This window comes from Erithacus rubecula (assembly GCF_903797595.1).
Source record: "Erithacus rubecula genome assembly, chromosome: 3".
Taxonomy (NCBI): domain Eukaryota; kingdom Metazoa; phylum Chordata; class Aves; order Passeriformes; family Muscicapidae; genus Erithacus; species Erithacus rubecula.
This window is the reverse complement of record NC_136689.1, coordinates 4,256,627-4,276,139: the sequence shown is the minus strand read 5'-3', so window position 1 is coordinate 4,276,139 and position 19,513 is coordinate 4,256,627. Positions and strand designations below refer to the sequence as shown.

Here is a 19,513-nt window from a genome sequence, read left to right as displayed (position 1 = left end):
TATGGCCTCATTTTCAATAATGTTAATTTTCTATCACCACCCATGCTAATATGTTACTTTCCAGCAGCTTAATGAAAGCAGGAAGGAGATTTAACACACAATGGAGTGTAACATGAACCAGAACTTGCAGAACCAAAAGGAGAAAGGTCAGCAATGTGTAAACCATCTTGTCTCTCTGGACACCAAGTGTGCATCTAGCATACAGATGCAGATTAATCAGCTGCCTAAAATCCCACTATGGACAGTGAAACCCCACTTAATACTGTCAAGAGCCCAGATATCAATTAAACTTGCCCTAAAGCAAAATTCTGCATTTCATCAACTGGATCACACTCCAGACTTCCCTGGTTCATAGAATTATCAAACCACACAATACCCTGAGTCAGAAGGGACTCACAAGGATTGAGTTCAGTTCCTGGCCCTGCACAGAATACTCCAACAATCCCATCTGAGAGTGTTGTCCAAATGCTCCTGGAGCTCTGGCAGCCTTAAGGCTGTGACCATTTGCTGGGGAGCCTGTTCAGTGCCCCACCACCCTCTGAGGGATGAGCCTTTCCCTAATACCCAAACCAAACAGCCCCTGACACAGTTTTGGGTCTTTCCCTTGAGTCCATCACTGGTCACCACTGTGATCAGCACTTGCCCCTGTGCTTCTCTTCATTTAGAGGAAATGCAACTCCTCCTGGCTTGCACCTGTTAAGATTCCTGCCAGCTTCAATAGGGCATCCAGCTCCTGGATACAGATACCTGCTGTGGCCAATTTCATTTAAGCACCTCAATTTGTGAGTTGAAAACTACTCTGATGAATTGGTGAAGCTGCTGTGCTATGCCAAGTATGCAGTTTCCTTTCGACAGTTTAATCTGCATTCTGCTATAAATCCTGTGCACTTTGATCACAAAAAAAAAGAAGCAAACAGGAAACATTGCCCATGCCCATGGAAATGCAAATGCTGCCCTGTGTTACTGCTGTCTGTCTCCTGCAGTAAGACCTTGCATGCTGCATATGCACTAATCTCCAGGCAGTAATTACATAATGCTCCCTGGCAGCTCACTCCAAGGCTACAATTGGGAGTTTCCCACTGTTTTGTATCACAGGATCTTCCTTTTCCATAAGGCAACACAGGATGAAATATCTTTAGGTAGCTCTTCACAATGGGCCTCATTCAGACCCTTACACACAGACTGATGATAAAGTTTACTAAAATCTAAGTTCCACTGGCTGCAGCAGAGACCTTTATGGTTGGACAGGCAGCCAGAATGGCACCACTACAAAGGAAGAACAAATTCAAAAGGCAATGAAAGACATTTAAATGCTCAAAAATTCCTAGATAATTTCTGTTACCAACAGCATACACAAGAGATACAGAAAGGGGATTTTATTCTGCTCCTTCACAAAGACCCATTCAACTCACTCAGCTCTGCTGGCTCCAAGAGCCCACACTCCAACCAGTAAAGTTGTCACCCACACCCTATTGTGCTTCTGAAAAGTCCTTTCCACAGGCTCTGCACAAATCAGTTTAGGAAGTGTTTTCTTACCTTGGCTTTTGTGAAAAATTTGTGTCTTAGGAGTTCTGCTGCTGTTGGTCTGTCAATAAAAACAGATGTAGAAAAGACAATTATAAATGCTCCCTTTCAACCCAACGGTCTTCCAGGCTGCTGCAGCTTGTTGGCATCTTGTGAAGGCATCAGCTTCTCCTGCATAATTCCCCTAAAATTAATGTATTCCAAGTAAATTTTACACCAGCAATCTTTTAAATTACTCAGTGTATTTTGAACAAGGCCTATTCTGTTCTAAAGCAATGAATAGACTGTTGGGGAGAATTTGCTCCCATTTTGATGCTGATCTTGAGACTCTTAGATAACACAATCACAAAAAATTTGCTCAAAATGGAAACCACAGAATCATCACTGGAGTGAAGTACTCACCCTGTGCAAGTAACAGTTACTTCAGAGATACCTGATTAAATGTGTGTAATTAATTATATTAAACACAGGTGGGATGAATCTCAGTCTAAAAAAACATGAACAAGTACAAACTATTTTCCCCTTTAAGTCAGACTTCAGAATAAATACTGGAAAGTGAGAGACATCCCTTGGTGGGTTCAGGAGGAATTTTCTAGACTCAAGCCTACATGACAAAGTGACAGTTTCAGAGCATTTTCTACACTGCAAACAGTGATTAAACAGAGTTTAATCAGTGACTTGAAAATCATCACAGGGTTTATTTCATCACAACAAAAGGCATCTACCTTAGAGCAAGGGAGCCCCTAAGATAATGAAAAAGCAATTGCACTAAATTCTGTTCCCATGCAATATGGCAACCTCCTGCTTCCACAGTGATGATGCCAGTGGCTGTAAGAAGTGCTTGAGGAGAGAGAAGGGGTGTGCCACAATTCAGTGATTATGTATAATCTGATCAGCACACATCCTAACCTGCAAGGATAGGATATGCTTCAGAAAGGGGAAAAAATGTCATGCTGGGAAAAAGCCCCAGCTATCAACTTTTATCAAGCACTTTACTGGATTCATTAAGCATTTCAAGGGTAATGCTTGTTAGAAGAGAGACTCATTGCACAGTGCGTGAGAAGCTTGTGTTCCTGGATCTGACACAAGAGGGAACTGAAAAATGTCTTCATTATTATTATTTTATGAAAGCACTTTTTCCTTTCCAGAATTAAGTCTGCTTACTGAGGAGGAAAAAAAAAAAAAAACCAACCTAAGAGGTATTAAAAAATGGCACAGCACACACACCATCCCCTTGGTAATATTTCCTACATCACTGAGTAGCCAAGATGCTGTTCAAGGAAGGCTGAAAGTGTCATCAGGTCACTTAAGCAATCTGTATTGATGAAAACATGCTGGTAGAATTGACCAGTGTTTTTCCTGATTTCCTATCCAAACCAAGTATTACATATAATTAAACAAGTCAAAACTACACTGAAGGCCTTCTCTGCACTGACAAGATTTTCAAAGTTTATTTATGTAGTTTTGCAAGTAAACACATTTCCCAACCTGCAATTTCTGATTTATGAACACAAAGCAGTTTTGACTGGGAACAAAACATGAACTGAAGTCACCTGCTGGAGGTGGCCAAGGGAGGATGGCCCTACCCAGGCAGTGGACTGGGATGCACTCTCATTAACCCAGATGGAAAATGTGTGCCCTGGCCAGACACAGTGCCAGACATTTATCCATAAAAATAAGGACATCCAAGAGAATTTGTTGCCACACAGCAAGATTGCTGTGTTCTTTGTGACTGAAAGGTTGGAGGGGCAGAGAGCATACCAACTTCAAAAAATAGGGAACATAATGATGTTTGTGAGTTTGGGTTTGGTTGCTTTCTTTTGTTTGCATGTTTTAATTTATTTTGGTGTGATCCATTCTTACCTTTTTTCAGGGTCTTTTTGTAGGCACGATGAAATCATCTTCCTAAATGATTTCCCATATTTCTTCAGCATCTCCTTATCTTGCACACCAGTTTCCAAAGATGGAGGATCATTTTGTAGTGTCAGCATTAAAACCTGAAATAATTGGCAATGAAATTTTCCTTGGGCTTTGTTAGAGATAGGTCTTGGGGAAAATGTATTTTAGACATGCACTTTATCAAGCATCTGAGTCAACAAGGATGTGCTAACAACAAAGACCCAGAAATGAAGTTACTGCTTTCCATCCCATCTCTTGGCCCACACTGCAGTCTATGGGTCAAACACAAGGCTGGAATGTGTTTTCAGGTCTGTTTTGGGGGATTAAAAGCAGAAGCAGAGCAGAACTTCTACCAGTTTTCCTCATTTGAGATAAGCAGTTGTTCAAGGCTTTTGATTCAATGTACCTCCCTGAGGTATTTCTTAGCTAGAAATCAAATTAAAGACAGAGGGGGAACATGAAAAAATACATGAGTTCACTTCCCTGTACCAATGTGACAGCAGGTGAAGACATTCCTCAAATAAGCACCCATCAAACCAAACTGGTTCTTTCCCTCATATCACTTAAATATTCTGAAGGAAAGGAGAAAATTACTCATTTCCATTCCCACTTGTCACCTACATACAGATGAATACCTATTTTTAGAAAAGGAAGCAGCACATAGCACATTTGAATAGCTTTCAACAGCTATATTGCTTAGGGCAGCAAAAGCCCATCAATCTAGCTGAAATTATACAGCTCATGACAGAATTCCCTGCTTTCTTCCCCACTCCTTGAAGGGTCACTTAATGCATGAGTAATTTTGCTGCCTAACAAAATTAATCTGCAGTGCAATAGAATTACATTCAATAAATAAAATAGAGAAGTCTTCTTGCAGGCTGCATGACTGGAACACAAACCTCACAGAACTGGGGACTCAATTCTATCTAGCATGTGACAGCACTAAGTAGGTGCTGTTGATACTAAACAGATGATGTTGGTATTCAAAGCTTCATCCTGTGCATTCAAGTCACAATAAACAGAATTACAACTTGCAGAAGCTGCTGCAAAATGCTACCAATAATCATAGCCCAGAAGCAAAAATCAATGAAAGCAGCAGCACCTAAACCAGCAGCACTTTTGCCTGAACTCCTTTTTGCTTTACCACAGCCACTGATATTGCAGGAAATTTAATGGCATTTCTGAAATACCCAGCCTCTCAACAGTTTCTGCATGTAGATGACAATTCTTAAAAGTAACTCTGTTCTACAAGAGTTAAAACTCTGCAGAATCCATTTGGCAGGGATGTGCCTGTTCAGAGTTAGGAGCAGCTGGATTTCCAAAAGTCATTGTAATTCTGGTGTGGGAGGGGATGCACCCAGTCCCTCAAGAAGTGATATCCAACTCCCATAGCACTTCACCAGTTAAGACTTAAAAAATGGGAGTTTGCCCACAGTGTTGTTGAATGGTTTGGGTTGGAAGGGACCTTAAAGCTCATTTAATTCCAATCCCCGGGCCATGCACAGGGTCACCTCCCACTAGCCCAGCTTGCTCCATCTGCCACCCAGCCTAGCCTTGAGCACCTCCAGGGATGGGGCAACATGTTCCAGTGCCTCACCACCCTCACAGCACAGAATCCCTTATGTAATCAGTCTCTCAGTTTTCAGCCACTCCCCTTTGTCCTATCACTACCTGCCTGTGTAGAACATCACTCTCCCAGTGCCAACAACAGATGGACTTGACACCCACAGGCCTCATATCCCAGGTCACTGCTCTAACCATGAGCCTTGAGGGTAGAACAGGCTCTCCACATTCTTGTGTTTGATCCAAACATCCCACACATCCCAGGAGAACCAAAGTGGCCTTCAAGAGGGTGGGCCAAAGGGGCTTAAAGTTTTGTGATCGAGACAAGGCCTTATCAGATATCACAAAGGAGATAAGGAAAAAGATCTCAAAGCTCAGTAGAAGGACAGGATGTTTCAGACCTCAGCTAATAGGTGTCAACTCTTGAGATGGACCCTCCTCCAAAAGAGGAGGATGTTACAAGCAGCTCCTGCTTCAAGAGTCAGGAAACAGAGAGTTAGCTAAATTTCTAAGGTGATCTAATGTTCAAGATATTTGAAAAAGAATTTTGATGTGTCAAGGTTTAAATTAGAACATTTCTTTCAACTATAATAAAATATTGTTGTTGCCAATACCACAGTTTCATACTGATGTGATAGTTTGAACTAGATGAGTAATTGACAGGATTGTCAGTGTTAAACAAAGTTAAACATTATTTCAGAAAACTGGTAACATAAGAGGTATCAAGAGTATGTCTGAGAGGCATTAAGAAGGATTATCAATGCAGGAGGAAGAATGGCTAGCCAAATGTCACTGGGTGCCCATCAAGCATTCTGGATAATTATTTATAACCCTAAAAACATCTGCTGACTTCAGAGGTTTAAAACACACAGCACTTTCCTTAAGAACAGTGAGACTCAGGATCTAAATAAAAACTGTAGTTTCAGATAATGCTGATGAAATGGTGTATTTTTAAAAGGTGACTCAAGATACAACCAAGAACATCATGATCCACAAGTGCAGGTTGAAAGGACAAACTCTTCTATGCAACATGTTAAGTTGAGGGGACAAACTCTTCTGTGCAACATGTTAGCCAAATTCTTGGAAACATGCACAGGACACACTGATCCCTTATCTTGCACAAATATCTGGAGACCTGCTCACCTTCATGGGTGGATATTTATGGTAAGGAGCTGCTCCCGTGGCCAGTTCAATAGCAGTGATCCCAAAGCTCCAGATGTCAGCCTTGAAATCATATCCTCTGACCTGAAAAAACATTAGAGGATGTTATCCTGTGCCTCTTGCAGTCCTACACTACCATCCCTTTCACACACCCTTTCCCCACAAATTTGGAAAGATCAGCAGTATAGAGATGGAAACACTTTGTCCCTTCTCTTCCCCAGCTCCTCATCCCTTCAAGGAGGTGTTTTAGAAGTCATGGCTGTGCACTGTACAACCAGGACTGCTCAGCCATAAACTCCACTGCAGAACATAAAGGTGCACTGGGCTAACCCAGGCTCTGACTGCTACACACAGACCCAGAGTCATTACAGACTGTAATAAAACTCTCATAGTTAATAGATGGACTGCTCCCCCTGGGGACACTCTCCTCACTACACTTTTAGCCAACCACTTAATCAACCTGACTGCAAATATGCTCCATCCTGGAATTTCACAACACACCAGCCCACTAAAAGCCCCTCATTCCTGCCTGCAGACTAATGTTTCCCTCCACTAATTAACAGTAGCTTCTGCACTTGACATTAAACACAGGCTTGTTCAGGAAAATTTATAGCATTTACTTCCCCTCCTGCACAGGAAAAAATATTTCATATGCCAAAGCAGTTACTTCCTCATTATCATTAGGTAATATTTTGGCACTTGCTTTCTCTGCTGCAGGGGAGAGACATTATGTACTAACTTCAAGAGCAGCTCTGAAAATCAAAGTGTTTTGGTTACTTAGGATGGTTTGTGTTTCTTCTCACTACACTATGGAAAAATGAAATTTGAATCAGAGCAGAGCTAACAGAGGTACTGTGCTCAGCTAACCTAACAAGCTACAGAAAGACACTCCTTGTGATGCTGCCAAAAAGCATTCCCCAAGCTACCTTAAAGATGATCTTGAATCTTGGCAAACTAACAAAAACCCCTCCTGCACTATTTGTCATGTAATACTAGAGTTGGACTGAAGCTTGTTACAGAGATAGGAATTTATATCCTGTACTGATTTCTTCCACCCTGTAAGCACAATTTTCATGAGTCCAAAAAGTCTGAAATGTTTCTTCAAGTGCCTCAGTTTATGGATGCCATGACTTGGAACAGATTTCAAGTTAGTTAAATACATACAGATATCTAGTAACATTTATATGAGTACAGGACAAGAAGAAATACACTGTTAATGGTGATTTTTTTTGCCTTCTCATGCTATTTTTAGGTTTTAAGAATAACTTTTGGGCATTTCTTAGCTCCATCTTTCAGTTACTCTTGCAGCACACCAATACACTGTACAACTCTCAATTTCCTGACAAGATTTTAACTGTTTAATGCAAGGCCTTTTTCCATTATTTCACATAATCCTGCTTGCAAGTGAAAGCTATAAAGCTCAAAAGTGTCTGCAGCAGTTCATCTTGACATCTGTCCAGTACATTAGTCACCACCCTGCAGTTAGTTTATATCAACAACATTTATTTTTCTCATCAACTTCTTTTTGCCATAAATGTGCCAAGTGACCATACATTAAAAGACAATGTTGAGCAATCAAATATTAACATTCTGAAGGAATTTAATGGTGCTGAAGTAAACCAGATGGAACTGGGTCGATAATATCTACATTTGAACAGCCAGCTTAGAGCAAGGCCTCTGTCCCTCTTCCTGGGTGGATCCAGGGGCTCAGAGTGACACCTGCTGGAAGGCAGCAAGATCATCTATTGGACATGGAAGGATTTCACATCAGCATCCCAAATACTGCTTTAATGTTATTTGCAGCTGGTTAGATGTGCACAGCCTTGGTGGAGGTACTGCACTCAATAAAAAAAATAAATAAATTATCTCCTTTGTGGGGAACCAGCCCTTACTTTGTTACTGAAACCTTTATTTCCCATTTTTAGCTCCCTCCTTAGGGTATTTTTCCCTTTTGTCTGAGGATTGTAGCTGCAAAGAGCCTAGAGCAGCACCATTAGATCCTAGCTAGGCTGCTGAGCCCTGGGCATAACACACAGGACAGAAAAGCAAGAGACAGCTCTAATCTAGCTTTGGAAACACCAAATACTCTATTTTAACTCAGCACTAAATAAAAAAATTCCAGAAGAATGTGACAGTGAAGCAGTTTAGAATCAAGTTTGCACTTGGGAAGTGTGGCTTTATTCTGCCCTGTTGCACTCTGAGGCTGCAGCAGTGCTGGAATGCACCAGCCCCTCAGTGCCACCATGAGGAGCCACTGAAAAGGGCAATCATTGAACAAGCCTTCATCAATAATATATTTTAAGCTGCTCCAAAATCATTTCCATTCCTCAAAGAGTTTTAAGGTGTAGGAAAAAATGCATGAAAATGCCATTTAATGCACCCAAATTTAGCTGCATTTTAAATACAGATATACATAGGGGGGTCTTGTTTAAGATCCTCTCAACCCTCCAAATATTTTATTGGGAACAATAGGAAGGAGAAATGCATCAAGGTGAATTTGCTTTAATAAAACAAATCCTTCAATATTTTTGTTTAAAAAAACTTGGAAAGAAAAATAGAAACCCATTTATAGCAGTTATATTTCCTGCTTAGCACACCTGTCAGAAACTCAGGCCTCTATCAAACTGATTTTAAGGGGATGAGGGATAATTTTTGGAATGCTCCTGGCAGTTAACATCAATGCCATTGACAGTTACTGCAAATGCCTTGGTAAGACTGTAGTGTCTTCTCTGTGAATCTTGCTCAGAATTGGGCAGCAATTTTACACTAAACAGTTTCCAGGTGTCCTTCATCAAAAGTCACACAGACAAAGCTTCTGTAGTTTGGTCTCGAAGCAGGGAGGACAAAAAGTGACATTTCTCCATGGGCAAATGGAAGAAGTATGGCATCTTTTAGTGAGTCAAAAGAGCAGAGGAAGAAGGGAGAGATACAAGCATTCCTCATAATTTACAAGCCAAGAGAAGTTAAAAACTTGAATGAAGTCAAATGCATGTTATTACACTGAATTAACTCCCCACCCTAAGTTCTTATGTTTGCAGATGCAGAAGAGCACGTTACTGAGCTGTGAATGTGCATATTCACCACGTGTGAAACTATTTATATTCTACCTCACATTCATGCAAAAGGGAGGGGCAGGTTAATCTTCTTTATGCAATTAACTGAGCTGCCTCATCCTCACCTTAGGCAGGAGCCTGAAGAGAAGCAATGGGGCAAAAATCTACTGAATACTTAACATTCCCCAGTACAAGTCTGGCTGCAACAGGCAAGTAAAAAAAAATCCTGGGCTTTAAAAAAAACCCTTCAGGATGTCAATTTATCAACTTAGTTGGAAGTAAATACAATCATTGCTGATAACAGGAATTCCAGTTGCAGATCAGCTCAGAGGACACTGGGAAAAACAATTCACCTGTTCCATAACTTCTGGTGCCATCCAGCAAGGTGTGCCCACAAAGGTTTTCCTGACTTTATTTCTGGTAATGTCACCACCAGTGGCCAGGAACGCACTAACACCAAAGTCTGAAAAGAAAACAAAAGCAGAATTTATTAAGAACACATCCTGAGCAAACTGAAGGGCTGTCCCTTCTTTCCCCTCATATTCCCAGCCACCTATTAAGTTCCAGACCATGCAGTCACGCATGAGGGGTTTCCTAATAAAGGAGGAATGATCAACAGTTAGCTAGGAGTGCTGGTACATGAACTGCCATTCAGCAGTTCACCATTCAATTCCTGGGGACAGCAGAGCTTTCAGCCCTGGCTGGCAGAGAGGAAAATTCCACTTTCCATTACAGCCCACTGGTCACATTAGAGCCTGCCCACACTCCCCCAGCAGCCCTGCTGCTGTACAAACCTGCCCTGCCAGCCAGAGCTGCATTTACATTTGCACACACACAGAACTGTACTGACCCTCCAGCAGCATCCTGTAACATCCACAGCAATCAAGCTGGGTGCAGAGAAAGCCCCTTGAAAACATTTAACTATCCTAACAGCCCCTTATTCTGGATTTTTCTATTACCAGAATATGCTTTATTTGGTTATCCTCCATGGCTGAAATGCTCAGTGCTTTAACAGGACCTTGCACTGGTTCCTGGTGATACTGAACATGTCACAAATCAGTGGAGTAGCCCAGGGAAGCCTCAGACTGATTCACACCCTGCTCAGCATCACCCCACCTGAAACACCTTCCACAAACCAGGGTGCTCAAGGATGTCCTTTGTACTCACTGGTAATTGCATTTCTTGGAATAAATCACCCTTATGTGAAAACCATGCTGTAACCTCATGTTTCATGCAATTAAGAATTACATGGAAAACAGAATTTGCTACCAGCAGCAGCATACAGGGACAACAGTGGGATAAAGTATGTTTGTTCAGAGAAGAGCATTACAAAAGATCTGGCAATCAAGTCACTCAAAAGAGGATGGCACTTTGGAGGAAAAAAAAAAAATAAAACCAAATGACAGGGAAACTGTTACCACAGAACTGCATTTCTTGCCAATCTGCTCCAAACTACACTATTTATGCATTGCTCAATTACAGGCCTATAAATCAATATATAACTCAATTCCCCATAAATTTATCCACACACACACCTTTTCTTAACCACAGTACAAGTAATTAAAATCTCAAATGCCAATTTTGAGATTGATGACAACAGATTTGGAGAGCAAATGTCTAAAATTCCAGAGATATTTAACATAAAACCAGAACACTACTGATCACAACTGGTTGGAAAATTCTTGAAACATAGTTGACAATGCAAAATGTAAAAGCCTTTGCTTCTGTGGCCAGAGGAGCCAGTTACTCCATGGCTTAAGGATGTTAAATTGAAGAATTAACTGCAACACAAGATTCCTTCTGACAATTTTTACTCATGGTATCCATATGAGGACTGCCCCAAGTTCCCTCTGCATCACACCAGTAGTGCAATGAGTCATTTCTCATTAGAATTTCAATATTTGAGAAACATTTCTTAAGTTATCACTCAGAAGATGGTGAAAGCTTCCAGCTCACTTCAGTTAGACTTCCAGGACAGAAATTAGTGCTCACTGAAGTATTAGATGTGGGTAATTGCAAGGTGACATTAAAGAAAGTTGCACAGAAACCACAGAGCTAAAACCAGCACTAACAGAAGCTTATCATTAGGATTCAGTTCTTCCAGATGTGTTGTCCTGTTCTTTTCCTGTTCCCAAAGGCATCTTAGCTTCCTGCTATGCTTGAAGTTTTTACACACCTAGCTGGATCACTGTCCCTTCAGTACTGCAATCTGCATCTTCTGCAAACACTTTTTGCAACAGTGGTTTTTGCTTTGAGATTTTCCATGTGAGTATCCATCATCTTTGCTTCTCTCAGAAACTGCAGGAGCTCCCTAAAAGATTCAGAGTAAAGTTGCCTTTCAATGCTCATTACAGGAAGTCTCCCAAGATCCATTGTTCTAAACACAAGAGCAATTAGAAGTTCTTTCAAGTAAGATAATACTAACAGAAACTTGTCCAAGTGCCACCAGCATTTTATTGTGATGTGCTGTATTTGAACTTGCACATATTATCTTACCTCAAGTTTCCATGCAGTCATTTTGAGGGGAAAGGAAATGCCATTCAAAGCAAAAGCATTCCAGCAGTAAAAACACAAGTCCTTCACACAGTATTCACCACATCTCACATCAAACATGGGCTTATAAATTCCAGATGGAAATCAGGCCCCTACATCTGCCATCTCAAGAAAGCTTAAATGGAATTAAAGTTTATTTCATTACATGGTTGATTTATTTAATGTTTTCCCAATTAATTTCCCTCATTTCCACTGGGCTAAAACAGGCTCCAACAGCCCATGCTACTCCCCTGTAAGGAATGACTTGGAGACCATCTTCTCAAATGTCATCTTACTAACTTTATCCAAGCCCCAGCTATTCAGATAAGAATGTGCCTGCTCTCAGGAAATATCTGCAAAGCAATAAAACACAACCTCAGCCACAAGTTCAGGTTCAATTCCTATTTCTGAGCAGTTGGGACCATCTGTGCCTCAGTCTCTCTGCCCCCAGAAAGGTTAAAGCAGAACTAGGTTATTGCAAATGAATTTAACTCTAGAAAATAGGAAAACCCATGAAATGCAGGATAGCTCTGAAGTGTTTACACATTTGTACTCTTCCTTGGCAGCTTGTAGTTTATATTGGCTCACTACAGTGATAACTGGAAAGGACTGAATCACCAGAGACAGGGAGGAATTGGAAATGGTTGGACCTGGTTTGCAATACCAGCAACCACCACTGCTGGGGATCCAACAGCATCCTAAAGGAGCCCAAAAACTGCAGACTTCCAGCAATGTGACAGCAAATAACAGTCTCCAGGGTGTCTGGATGAAAGTGATAGGATTTTCTTTTTTTTCCATTTTTCTCAAGCAACACAGAAAAGACTCATTTGTTGGAGCTGTTTCAGTCATTTAAACCCAGAAATTGCTAAAAAACCCCAAACTATAAAGATGTATATCTCCAGACTCTCATATCACAGCAAAATCCAGGATGGGAATGTCAGTTCTGCTGATGCAGGCTCTGCACAGAATATGGCCAATTTTGTCTCCTCCAGCAGAAATATGTTGCAAACCATATACTCCACATGACACTACAGTGGCATTGAAGCTGCAGAGCAGTGTTTGAAATAGCATGCCATGAGGCAACAATTCCTGCTACTGAAGTATCCAAATTGTCAAACTTAAAAACTACTCTGGCCACTCAGGAAATGTAGAAGCTGAAAGGGAAGACCCAGTAGAAGTAACTCAGCAACACAAGAATGCTGTGGCAGGACCACATCACAACAGGTACCACCACAGATGTGTCTCTCAGGAAGATACATTTGCTTTACTCAAATCTAGAAGTCTGCTGTTAAAAATAATCTCTCCTTGGCCATCTCATATTCTAACATTACCTTGATCCTAAAAATCAGCTACTGGGTTTAGTTACCTACAAGGTACATAGAAGGGAAAGAAAGGAAGAATGTGCACTAAGAGCCAAGACCAAAACCCGCTTATATCAGAAGGGCTCCTATAGAATTTGGTGTGCTTGAATCAGACCCTAAAGCAGTTTTCAACTTCAACAGGGGCAGAAAAGCAGAATAATTCAATCTTGACTTCAAAATCACTTTAAGTTGTCTTAAAACAAGAAGCATTTCAGAACACAGCACTAAGTGTTTTTTCATTGGTCACCTTCCTTCTTGTTCAGTTGTTCACCATCAGAAAAATATCTGCAGTTGTACTTAGTGCTTTCCTGTAAACCTTAAAGCTTTTAGAGCACTGAAGATGAATGAACCTGGCAGCAAGAAGAGGAAGGCAGTGATAAATAGCAATCTTGTGCTGAGAATGCAGCAGGTGGTAGGACACCAGATAAAAGGAAGATTAGTGGAGAACAAGAATCAAAGGCTTCTTTCCTTTTAAAGTCTAGATGGATGCACAGTGGTATTGCATCTGTAAATGCACACTTGTCCTCCTACTCCACAAAGTAACTCAGGATGACAAAGCCCAGGCTGGCTGACGCCACCCACCACCCTCAGAGACGTTCACAAGTGGTTTCAACAATCAAACAGTGCAACATCTCTTCAGGGAACACAGATAGCACAAGAGACAAAGTTATTTCACAATTACAGGAGAGGTCCTAAAAGTGTCCACCAAGCATAGAGAAAAATACTTCAGGCTTTTTATTTGAAAGGAAGAAGCTTCAAGGTATTCATAATATAACACAGGCTTCTCGAGTGAGCCCTGCAATCAACACTCCCCTCTCAAGTTAGATTTGTGTCTTGCCCCTTGTTCAGGCAATTTAATCTCCCAAAGTTAGAGTTTCCTAAGGGAAAGTGGGGAATGACAATGCCTGCATCATAGCTCGATGTTTATGTAGAGTGCTATTTTGGTGCAATGAATTAAGAGCAGTCAGGAACACAGCGAACCGGTGACAAGCTGGCATGGATTTGTGGAAAGTTACACAAATTCAGTTACACAAGTTTTGCCTGGCCTTAACTATCCCCGTTTTATAAATAGATAAAGAGAGAGGGGTTAGGCAATTTGCCCAGGATCAATTAGCAAGTCCTGAACGACTTAGTGAAATCTCTATCTACTTCAACTGCTTGGCAACACAGCCTGCCCAGGCCATGGCTGACACTGCAGGCACCTCTTGGGAGTGCACACTGAGAATTCTCTGGTTTTAAACCACAAAGAGATCATGTGTTACTGTCTCCACAACCAAAAAATCCACACATGGGGAGATGTGTGCCTCTCAGCCTTCTGCAGACACTTGTATCATCACATTTAATCTCAGAGAGGTGGGTGACAGCATTTTTTAATAACCCAGTGGATAAAATCAGAGGAAAAAAAAATATGAGTCTGCATTCAGTATCAGCAGGATGCTCACATCATGCTATGGCTGGAGAGGGGCTCATAGTGAACAAGGCCCATGGACCCTGGGAGAGTTTCTCCTCAACCCCTCCCACCCCTTCTCAGTCTACCAAGATGCTCATTTCATTTCACAGTAATTTATAGGTCCTGCATAATTAAATAAACTGACAAATGCAAAGCCTTGCTTACTGTAAGAAGCTATCTCCTGGTTTATGCATCAATACTGGTGCCAATGCAGTTTTATGTTGACAGAGTGTTTTTATCTGTGCACTTTTAGACTCCAGGGAGACGATAAATAACAGGGCAAAGAGGTTTTATGCTCTGATTAAAAGAAATGAAGTAATTGCCATGGAGAGGCTGGAACACAAAAGAACATGGCTACCTCCATTTAGATTGCAACCACTGTCAGCACAGCCCAGAACAATGGTATCAGGGAAAGAGTCCTGCTGTCTCCACAAGACAGATTAATCCAGTGTGAAGGAGAATGCTTCAAACTGAGAAAGCAACACCCTGAATTGTAACAGGCTCCAAAAACTTGGTACCAAGCCACAAGCCCAAGCCAGTGCCCTTGGGGAAAAAAAGAGAAGTGTTAAGATAGAAGCAAACTGCCTCACTTTAGGTTCTTGCTGGTCAGCTGGATCTGTTAAAGGCAATTTTTCTCCTTGGTTCAGTGGATGCACTTTTTGAAAGCCAAAGGAGCGACACAGTTAAAAATAGTCATGAGTAAAAATAAGACTCAGGGAGGAGTTTCAAGCTGGGAATTTGTGCAAGCCATTAGAGGAATTTTTAGAATTCCCACTTCCAGCAGATGCCCCAGAGCTCATAGATCTCTCCATCTCCTTACCTGTAGCCACCTTCAGCTCACAGTGCTCCCACAGTGGCTTTTCCCATATGCACAAACACCAATTCGGGGTTACAAACAGAACATGAGAAATGTCTGACACACCTTCATCAAGTTGCTTTTTCTGTTCAGCCTTAACAGAATTGCACAGCCTAAAATTCACAAAAGAGGGTTCCATTTTCACTGGTTAGAATTGTGTAATACTGCAGCAAAATTACTGCCATGAATTCCATACAGTGAAGACTTCAAGCAATTAAACTCACATTGTGGAGGTACAGTCCTGCAGTGAGGTTTCCACCACTCAATTTCAAATGCACCTTGTCTTTTCTCCCCCTCAAAGGATTTCAAGATTGAGATGTACATTCCTCATTTAAATTTGAGAATTACATTTCATCTGGGACAAGGAACAGGAATTGTGTCAAGCAGTAGGAAACACACAGGAACCCAAGGTCACAAAAGCCAAAGATTGAATAAGACCTTCTTAACTGTTCACAGGCAGTCTGGATAGAGGAGTGGCAGAAAGGAAGAAGTTATTATAAAAGAATGGAAGTCTTTCTTCCCCTGCTACATGATTTAAATTTTTCATGTATACCAAACAGGCTCCTTGCAGGGAGGTGCCCCATTCACTCCAACCCTCAGGCTACATTCCACAGCTGATCAATCTTTTGTTTTTTATCTCGTGGTGTAACTTTCCAGTGAAACTTAAGAGCGTTTGTTTCACGGGAACGAAGTGATGTCATCCAGCTCATAATTGAAGCACTCAACAATGAAGAGAATTATTCATAATATGCATTAATATTATTGTCAAAGGCAAGAGCTTTGATCTCGCTGAAACAAATCTCGTTTTATTTGGATTGATTTACTTCCAGCATTTTTTCCTCCTCAAAAAATTCCCCAGAAATTCTGCTATTTCATCCTGGGTCAGGAGGCAAGGAAGCTTAAGTGTCAGAAATTCCCACAGAAACAAAATCTCATGTTATGACCAGATCAGGCTCTTCTCTATTATTCATTCATTTATTTTCATTTCTTTCAAGTCATCAGCTGCCTCCACAGAAACGAAAGTGCTTCCTGCCACTGCAGTGAACCCTCTGACCTTGGTTTAGTGGCCCTGCTGTGGCTGATGAAAGGTGGCAGGGTTGGTCCTTCTACAAATTCTTTCTTAGAACATGCAAAGAGGGAACTTTGCACATCTCTCAGTGCTGCTTTCACAGGATATGAAGAAATGAATTTCATCATTTAAGTGTTGCACGTATAAGCCACGAGTAGTTCAGTCTAGGGAACATGTACAATCCCAGACAAAATGAATCCTCTGAAATGCACAGAGCTAAGCCCAGTCAACCTTAAATCTACTTATGAACTAAAAACTGCTCAGTGGAAAAAAAAAACACTAACAGTACCTATTGCCTGTGAGCCTTAATACAAAAAAGCCAAGCCCTGAAAGCCTTGTGGAAGAGAAACACAAGCAGCTCTCTCTAGGCTGGCAGAAACACTCTGAGTTACAGCATTTTGCAGCCTCTCCCAAAACAGCATCAAAAGCTCTGTGCAATTACAAATCCAACCTGTTTTATCTTAGTGCCATTATGGAAAAAACTGTAGGATTTCACTGTATAAAGTTTACTCCTTTGAGCATTTTAGAAGCCACTTTCTACCTTCCATCAGTTGCTACACAACTGAATTATTTACATCTCATTAGAAATATAACAGCAGGGATTAAGGGCACCAGGAGACTTAAAAAATAAAACAAAGATACTTCAGGTTTCAAACAGAAATAGGTGCTATGTCCTATAAAAGGGCTTATTGTCCTCTGCAGAGAGGAGAGCTACCAGAAAAAAAGCTGCATTGCAACATCTACTAATTCCTGCTGGAAAATCAACACCTTTCATTCCAAGATGCAAGAGATACTCCAAAGGAATAAACAATGGTACAGGCACTTCTCCCTCACACAACAGTCACTGTCTCATCCCTAAACTCCCAGCACACCAGCCTGGCCCACTGCTGTGGCTCTACCAGCAGGACAGGGCACTGAAGAAGAGACCTTGTCACACAAGATATGGCTCTCTGCAATTAAATATGAGATTGAAAATGTTACACATGTACAGGGGTGTTTGCCAAGCTGGCAGGACAGGACACGAGCTCTGCTCCCCAGCTAGAGGTGGCACTAGGACTGGAAAGGCACTACAAGACCCATGGGAAGAACAGAGTACTGAGGGAAAGGAGAATTGCAGAAAAATTGTACTCAGGATAGGAAAACAGCACACTGGGAAGAGAAGGAAAAACAAATAGCACAGGTTCTAAATGTACTCTCCAAAAATCTTGGCTTACTTAATACTCTGCAATAATAATAATCAAAAAACACAGGATATTTGGGTTGGAAGGGACATTTAATGGTCATCTTGTCCAACCCTCTGCAATGGGAAGGGACACCTTCAACCAGAACAGGCTGCTCAGAGCCCCATTCAACCTTGAATGTTTTCAGGGATGGGGAATAATTCTTGATTTCTGGAAAGAGGAGTGAAGTCTGTAGGAACATGTATGAAACAAAACATCAGAAGAGGATCAGGAGGCCAAACACTCCACATAATACCCTTTTCCACATGGTCTGTCCCAACCCAGGACTGTTTCCAGCACAGCTCTGTTGTTGCAGCTCATGTCAGCAATGACTGCAGCAGACATCTCCAGGCACATCTGTGTTAGCTAAAGCAACTGTCTTAACAGTTTTTCCTTGCATGACTGCTTCCAAGTCTTCCAGTTTGGGCTGGGCCAGGGCAGCCACTTAAACACCCTCTCTTGCCACTCAGCTCAAGTGAAGCAGAGCAGGGAGCATCCACAGGAGCAGTTTGATCTTTCCTTAAATGACTTTTACCATCAGATATGCCCATTTCCTTCTGATGGATCTGTCCACCCTTCACCAGAGACCTGTGCAAAACCACCTCACACATCAGTGATAAATCAGTGAGGTCTGTGCACTCCACTGCCAAGCCTATAAACTTGCTGATGCAAGTGTCTGACTAGCTTTTGCCAAGAACTTTATCTGATCTATTGATTCTGAGGACTTCACAATCAAATGATTTATATCTGCTGATTGTCATTATTCCAAGTAATAGTATTTCAAGATAACAAGACATAATGAACTCTGAGTTGGCTTTTCAATTTGGTTTGTGGTTTGTTTATTGCTGGGGTTTTTTGCTTGTTTTATGAACTGTGGGGCTTTTGGAAGCTAAAATTTTTATGCAGGTTTCTCCTTGATCATTAAACTATTTCTTTGGATATGCAGTTATGCCCAAAGTTTACTCAAAGCTACCAGGAAAGTTACCTGCAATTTGCACTGAGCCATCTTCTCCAAGAAGAATATTTCCTGCTTTCACATCCCTGTAGAAAGATATAGCAACAATAAGTGGAAGTCATTAAATCTTTACTTCAACCAACAAAAATAAATTAAAAGGCTATTATTTCTTATCCTTTGTTTCTTATATTGGTAGTTCATGCCTCAAATCATGCAGAAATAGGGACTTAACTGTAACTTCAGTAGACAGACACTAATTAACATTTGTATGGTTTATATTTTAGGCACTACACACAGAGAAGAAAAATTAAAACTTTGTAGAAGGTACCCTTAAAAATGCAAGGAAAGAGCTTTAGTGGTCTTAGAGTTAGCTAAAAAGGTGAAAAGCAAACCTAGCAATGGTCAGGTACCCATGTACCCCTTTTTAGGGGGACAGACTTGAAGACACAGTGAGTTGATCTGGTTCTCCCCCAGCCCCACATCTCACTGCTCTCCAGCCTTGGAGAAGCTCCCATGGTTCCTCAGAAAAATCAGTTTAGCCCCATACACTGGTGAAAATCCAGAGAGCAGAAAAATGTTGTTTGCTCCTGGCTTAATGAGCCTAGTCAGTGAAAAAAAGTCTCACTGTTATCTTTTTTTTTTCCTTTTAATGAATACACAAGAACATCCAGCATGTGCTATGAATGTTTTGCACTATCCTCTTTCTAGCCAAAAGCTCTGGTTTTGAGGTTAACAGCAACACTTCTCCATCCTTGAGGGGAACACTACTGTCACTGCAAACACTTTGAAGCTTTCCAGTTTATTTTCACAGGTTGCTCCACATGCCAAGCCAAGAGAAGCACTTCATAATTGATACCCTTGCTCATCAGC

The 19,513-nt window shown here is 41.2% G+C and overlaps 1 protein-coding gene across 1 annotated transcript in view; it reads right to left on the bottom strand.

Moving 5' to 3' along the window:
* OXSR1 (oxidative stress responsive kinase 1) overlaps nt 1–19,513 on the bottom strand; it is an 86,703-nt gene that overhangs the window by 14,964 nt on the left and 52,226 nt on the right. The window contains exons 5-9 of the mRNA XM_079301698.1: nt 18,674–18,729; nt 9,554–9,663; nt 6,130–6,231; nt 3,388–3,521; nt 1,537–1,585 (exon numbers count right to left, since the gene is read on the bottom strand). Coding sequence (XP_079157824.1) covers nt 1,537–1,585; nt 3,388–3,521; nt 6,130–6,231; nt 9,554–9,663; nt 18,674–18,729 — 451 coding nt within the window. The remainder of the gene's footprint in view (nt 1–1,536; nt 1,586–3,387; nt 3,522–6,129; nt 6,232–9,553; nt 9,664–18,673; nt 18,730–19,513) is intronic.